Source organism: Schistocerca americana, chromosome 4 (assembly GCF_021461395.2).
Source record: "Schistocerca americana isolate TAMUIC-IGC-003095 chromosome 4, iqSchAmer2.1, whole genome shotgun sequence".
Lineage (NCBI taxonomy): Eukaryota > Metazoa > Arthropoda > Insecta > Orthoptera > Acrididae > Schistocerca > Schistocerca americana.
The window spans coordinates 282,215,838-282,220,497 of record NC_060122.1 but is presented as its reverse complement, the minus strand read 5'-3'; the positions used below and the strand labels follow the sequence as shown (position 1 = coordinate 282,220,497).

At 37.3% G+C, this 4,660-nt stretch overlaps 1 protein-coding gene across 1 annotated transcript; it reads right to left on the bottom strand.

Moving 5' to 3' along the window:
* Positions 1–249: 249 nt before the first annotated feature.
* On the bottom strand, positions 250–921 carry LOC124613410 (secreted RxLR effector protein 161-like). Its single transcript, XM_047142113.1, has 3 exons — positions 835–921; positions 633–762; positions 250–455 (listed from the first exon to the last, which is right to left on the bottom strand). The coding sequence occupies exons 1-3, from the start codon at positions 919–921 to the stop codon at positions 250–252; spliced, it is 423 nt and encodes a 140-aa protein (XP_046998069.1).
* Between the last annotated feature and the right edge of the window lie 3,739 nt (positions 922–4,660).

Sequence of the window (4,660 nt, the reverse complement as noted above, 5' to 3'; positions counted from 1 at the left end):
GTATGGGCGGGATGTATTCTGTAAGCTGGGCTGCCTAATTGGTACAATTGTGATTTGAGCTTTGAATCAAAATGCAGTTCTGGTTTGAAACTAAACAACAAACTGTTATTAGTTCACAGAATGAAAGCAACATTAGACTCAAAGAAACCATGAATGATGATGCCAAAGATGAATGTTCTAGTAGAGGCATTGTAGAGGCGCATTGACTCTAAATGAAATTTCCAACACCCCCACTAGAAGTGATGCCTCTCAGTACTTCAGCTTTGTAGTCCAAATCCATTGGATTAGTTGATGATGTCTTGTTCTTGACAGTATCTTTGTCGTCATGTATGTGAGCATTCCTCTCATTGAAATCTGCTCCATTGTGATTTCTTCTGAATCAATTTTTTTCTCTGATGGTGTGAATGTGTTAGTGCGGTCTTTGTATCTGCTTGTCTTTGACAGATCAGCTGCACCTTTGTCGCCACAAAAAAATTTAATTGGGGCTTTTTTTGTGAAAGGGGATCTTTATCCTTGCACCCATTGCAGCCAAAGCACTTCCTGACATTCAGAAACTAATGCCATGTACTCTGCTTCTGTTGTCGAGAGAACTACTGTTGGTTGTTTTCTTCTGTTTCATGAAATTGCTGCACCTTGTGACGTAAACAAGAAACTGGTGGTCGATTTTCTATCTGCAGTGTCCCCAGCCCAGTCAGCATCAATGTATCCTATGCTGTCATGTCCCTCATCTTTAGAAAATTTTAGCTTGAAATCCTTAGTTCCCTGTAGATATTGTAGGATTCTTTTTACACCTTGCCAGTGGGGTATTCCTGTGTTAGTACTAAACTGACTCACCACTCCAATTGAATATGCTATATCTGGTTTAGTACAGTTGAGTATACCAATGCTATCTATAGCTTCCCTGAATGGGACAGTCTTCATAGCATTTTTTTATCTCGGTGTCTTTTGGCTTGTTCCATGAGTGAATACTTGACTTTTATCTATTGTTGTGTGTGCCAGAGGCAATCATTCGTATTATATTCTTGTAAAATCTGATTTTCCATGCTTGTAATCTCTTGTTGCTCGGACTCTTAGACAATTGGATTCATCTCAGATGCCTTTTAGATTAATGTATTCCTTTAATTTCTCTTTAAATGCAATTTTTTGTTGCAGAGTGTTGTAAAAAATTTGCATGTTATGGACATAAACTGCTATAATGGATATATAGCTACCTTCATTTTTATAGTAAACATGAGTGTCAGCTGTGGATATACTGAAATTCAGACTTGTAGAGCATTGTCCAGTATAATGTTCCAACAGTAACTTCCTTGTTTAAGTCCATATACTGCTTTCTTAAGTCTTTTAATGCCTTTGTGTTTAACTGTCTTTGTCATGTAGTCATCTGTGGGAATTGTAACATAAATTTCTTCATTCAAGTCACCATGTAAAAAAGCTGTAACTATATTACAATGAGCAATTTCTGAGGCATATTTCACAGCCAAACAAAATAAACATCTGAGTGAAATGAATCATGTCACTGGCATATAAGTTTCTTCAGAGATCAAATTTTTGGTCTTGTGCCAGTCACTTAACTAGCAGTCAAGCTTTATGATGGGTTATTTGTCCTTGTAAGTTTCTCTTTATCTTCAAGACCCACTTGGCATCAATAGCTTTTTTGCTTGGAGGCCAAAGTTGATGGTTCTGATTCTTGTGAATATTTAGTATGATAGGACACATATTCATCCATCTTTTACGGCCTGGTATTTGGGAAGATCTGAGTACTTTTTGAGGTGGTTCAGAATCTTCATATATTTCAGCAGAGTCTGATTCTTCTGAAATGCTATTACCTGATGTGGCTTCACATGAATAATGTTGTACCTCAACTGAGCCTGATTCTTCTGAAATGCTATTATTTTGAGTGCCGTCCCTTGAATTGTCTTGCACCTCAATTTCTTCTCTTCATTTGTGAATGGAATAAATACTTGATTTTGTTCCTACAAATGGTCAGGATCAGATATTCCTGGCTCATCATTACTCTTATAATCAATTTCTTCTTTAAAAATTGCATCTCTTGCTTTTATAATTTTTGATGTACAGGATTGAACAACTGGTATACCTTATTGTCTTCACAGTTTCTGACAAGTACACACTGAACACATTTTTTGTCCCATTTTAGCCTATTGGCTTTAGGTATGTGAACATATCCCTTACTGCTAAATATTCTCAGATGTCAGAGATCAGGTTTCTTCCCTGAGAAAGCTTCCTCTGGCGTTATATTGTTCAAAGCTGTTTTTTGGTAATCCATTAATAAGATAAACCATGGTGGAGACTGCTTGTCCCTAAAATTTGATAGGTAATTTCATGTCAAATAACATACATCTTGCCTTCTCGATGATTGCTCTATTGTATCTTTCACTGACACCAATTTTTTCTAGAGTGTGGGGAACTATGGTTTGATATCCAACTCCCTCATCCCTTAAGAATTTCATCAATCTTTCATTTGCATAGTCCTTTCCATTATCAGTTCATAATATACAAAGTCTTTCACCTGTTGATATTCTACAGATTTCTTAAAATTGCGAATAATATAAGGTACTTGGGATTTATTACTGACAGTGTACAAAAAATTCTTTCTTGAAAAATCATTGATCAGAGTTAGGAGATATTTAGCTCCCACAATTGACATGGTTTGTACTGGACCACACAACTCTCAATGTACCCATTCCAAAATCCTTTTAGCTAGAAGTGGAATGTGAGAAGAAAAATCTGGTTTGCTTACCTTGTAGATAGTTAATGCATGGAGTGTTACTGGCTCCTTCATATGTGATGCCAACAATGTGTGCCCACTTCAGTTCCTGTAAAAATGCTGTTGGAACAACAGAAAGCATTTTGTGTGTTACATTTTGACAGTGCAGGTCATTAATAATTGTCCAGTGTGATTTTTGTACTAGGTATGGTGTGGATCATCCTACAGCACAGAGAATTAGACAATGGCACAAACAATTCTGAGAAACAGGTTTCTGTGTAAATGCATATTGCTTGTCCATCCCTGAGTGTCTGACACAGACATTGAACGCATCCGCCACAGTTTCACAAGGAGTCCTCAGAAATTCATTCACTGTGCAGCTCGACAACTCAACATGTCCCCAGTGTCCATATGGCATGTGTTGCATTGATGTTTACACATTAAACCATACAAAATGCAGGTACTGCAAGCTCTTTTGTGAAGGTAACAAACAATAACATATGGAGTTCTGTAATTTAGTTCTTGGCAAGATGACAGTTTTCTTCCACACTTAGTGTTTAGCAACGAGGTAACATTCCATTTATATGGAAAGGTGAACCATCATAATGTGAGAATATGGGGTGTGGAACAACCGTATGAAGTTGTACAACATGAAAGGGACTCTCCAAAATTTAATGTGTTTTGTGCAGTTTCACAGTAAAAGATGTATGGATCATTTTTCTTTGCCGAGAACACTGTTGCAGGACGCACATATCTTGATGTGCATGATAACTTTCTTTTCGTACAGTTGGAGACTGATTTGAATGATATCATTTACCAACAGGATTGAACACCACCACACTGGCGTCTGGAACTGTGGGAATTTTTAATTTAATGGATTACTGAATGGTGAATCAGTCGCACTGGACCAAATGATTCAGCCTTACATTACTGGAATCCAAGGTCACCGCGCCTGACTGTATGTGATTAGTTCTTGTGTAGAATTTATAAAAGACTCTGTTTATGTGCCATTGTTACCAACAACAGTGAATGAATGGAGACATTGCATAACAGCAGCTATGGAAGCTGTAATGCAAGACATGCTTGCTGCAGTGTGTGAAAAGTTTGAATGCAGCATTGACATATGCCACATGTGTCACACCTATGAAAAGGTATGAAAAAAAACTTTTTGAGCTCACCATTCATCAAAAAACAAAATTCATTGTATATGTTTATTAGCTTCAGAAGTGTAGATATGCCAAATGAAATGATTCTTTTTGATACACCCTGGGCCAATGCAAACTAAACATAATGGGTTTAAAGAATTCCAGTATATCAGTAATAGGTAAGTCCATTAAAAACAAATTACCATAGGAATGAAGAGTGACACATGCAGCACTTCAAGTTTTAATGGCACAGCTCTTCAAGCAAATAAAAAGAACAATCACAACCCACATTACAGTCCCAGAGGTCCAAGGTGTTACAATTGCAACAAATATGGACACATAGTGAAGAACTGTCACAGTCAAAACAAGGCAAGCAGAAAATCTGCTGCGAAAGAAACTAGTTATAAGACATTCTTAACGATTTCATCATCAGCAAAGACTGGTATGTGGATTCTGGTGCAGCAGCATATATGTCAAAGCACACATGTGATTTGAATTTCACAGTGTCAGCACCTCAGTGCCCAGTTCACAAGTGGTTGTGGCTAATGATGAAAATTTAGCCATCAGAGGGACAGGATGCACACATTGAAGCACAAGTAGGCAGAGAGACGACAAACATTAGGTGGAAGATGTGCTCTATGTCCCTCCATTGAGTACAGTTTTACTTTCTGACAGCAAAATAATGAAACAGAGTCACTCAGTCATTTTTGATGATAGAGGCTGTTGAAATTTGTGATGCAGAGAAGAAATAGATAGCCACAGCACCATTAATCAACAGAATTTATAAACG